This window comes from Aegilops tauschii, chromosome 7, assembly GCF_002575655.3.
Source record: "Aegilops tauschii subsp. strangulata cultivar AL8/78 chromosome 7, Aet v6.0, whole genome shotgun sequence".
Taxonomy (NCBI): domain Eukaryota; kingdom Viridiplantae; phylum Streptophyta; class Magnoliopsida; order Poales; family Poaceae; genus Aegilops; species Aegilops tauschii.
In genome coordinates, this window is record NC_053041.3 from 518,523,205 (window position 1) to 518,524,982 (window position 1,778).

The window sequence follows — 1,778 nt, forward strand, 5'->3', positions numbered from 1 at the left end:
ATTGGCTTAGCCTCGATCCACTTAGTAAACTTGTCCACTGCCACCAACAAGTGTGTGAAGCCCTCGCCCCAGACCGAAGAGGGCCAATCATGTCGAGTCCCCAGAAGGCGAACGGCCAAGTGAGGGGGATAGTCTTCAGAGCGGACGGTGGCTTGCACGTAAAACTGGCACCCGATGCATTGATCCACTATATCCCGAGCAGCCTCATTGGCTCAAGGCCAATAGAACGCGGCCCTGAATGCTTTGGCGACCAGGGTCTGAGAGGATGCATGGTGTCCACAGGTTTTCGAGTGAATTTCTTGCAAAATTTGTTGCCCTTCCTCCGGGGATATGCATCGCTGAGTGACTGCGGTCGTATTTTTCTTGTATAGTTGGTCTCCCATGACGGTGAAGGCCTTGGATGGACGGACGATCTTGCGAGCTGCATCCTCATCTTCTGGGAGTTCCTGCCAGAGCAGGTACGCCAGGTATGGTTTAGCCCACTCGGGAGTGATAACAAGGATCCCTTTGGACCTAGTCAATCACCACAGGGATGTCTACTTCAGACGGATTGGAAGGACTAACGGGTTGCGGGGGCTCCTCCACAAAAGGATCTTCCTTGATTGTGGGTGAGTGTAGGTGTTCTAGGAACACATTCTTGGGTATTGGCTTCTGGGTTGAACCCATCTTGGCCAGATCATCAGCTGCTTGGTTCTTGAGGCATGGCATGTCACGGAGTTCCAACCCTTCAAAGTGTTTCTGCAGTTTTCTGACGGTGTTGCAATAGCCAGTCATCGCCGGGCTGCGGATATCCCATTCTTTCATGACTTGGTTGACCACCAAATCCAAGTTGCCATAGGCCATCAGTCGGCGAATTCCTAGAGAAATTGCCATTCACGGCCCATACCAGAGAGCTTCGTATTCGGCTTCGTTGTTGGAGGAGTCGAAGTGAATCTAAAGTGCAAAGTTGTGCTCAAGTGTTAGAAGAAGAAGTTTATAAAATGTTTGGAACTAAATCTTTGAATGATGAGCATGATTGCAATGTTGTTAGTATGAATTCCTTGAATATCCATGATGCTAATGATATGCAAAACCAGAAGGGGGTGCTATGTTTGATGAATATGATAATTTTAGTCCCGCAAGTTTTTATGAGAATATTTATTATGATGAAAGCATGCCTCCTATTTATGATGATTATATTGATGAAAGTGGGTTTGGAAGAGTGTCAACTTTAGGAAATAATGATCCCTCTATTTTGGAGGGTGTTGAATCTTATTGTTATAATTATGAAAGTGGATTTGGAGAGGTCTTGACTTTATTTAGTGATGAATCCACTATTTTGGAAGAGGTTCCAATTGGTTATGAGAACAAAGTTGCTATGTATGATGATTATTGTGATGACATGTATGCTATAAATAATAATGATAACCATGAAACTTGTCATCATGATTTTAATTTTCAATTGGATTATGCCTCACATGATAGTTATTTTGTTGAGTTTGCTCCCACAACTATTCATGAGAAGAAATTTGCTTATGTGGAGAGTAATAAAAATTATATGCTTGTGCATCATGAAAAGAGTGCTTTATGTGATAATTTTATTGTTGAATTCATTCATGATGCTACTGAAAATTATTATGAGGGAGGAATATATGCTTGTAGGAATTGCAATAATATCAAGTTTCCTCTCTATGTGCTTAAAGTTTTGAAGTTATGCTTGTTTTGTCTTCCTATGCTAGTTGATTCTTGTTCCCATAAATTGTTTGCTCACAAAATCCCTATGCATAGGAAGTGGGTTA

The 1,778-nt window shown here is 42.4% G+C and overlaps 1 protein-coding gene across 1 annotated transcript; it reads right to left on the bottom strand.

The window, feature by feature from the left end:
• Positions 1–212: 212 nt before the first annotated feature.
• LOC109763018 (uncharacterized) lies at positions 213–843 on the bottom strand. Its single transcript, XM_020321891.1, has 2 exons — positions 565–843; positions 213–446 (listed from the first exon to the last, which is right to left on the bottom strand). The coding sequence occupies exons 1-2, from the start codon at positions 841–843 to the stop codon at positions 213–215; spliced, it is 513 nt and encodes a 170-aa protein (XP_020177480.1).
• Between the last annotated feature and the right edge of the window lie 935 nt (positions 844–1,778).

Bases quoted from the DNA above. Each gene is read 5' to 3' on its own strand.
- LOC109763018 (XM_020321891.1), bottom strand. From the start codon at position 843: ATGGCCTATGGCAACTTGGATTTGGTGGTCAACCAAGTCATGAAAGAA. The intron at 447-564 runs GTTAGTCCTTCC...CTGCTCTGGCAG, and splicing joins TGGAGGAGCCCCCGCAACCC to GAACTCCCAGAAGATGAGGA.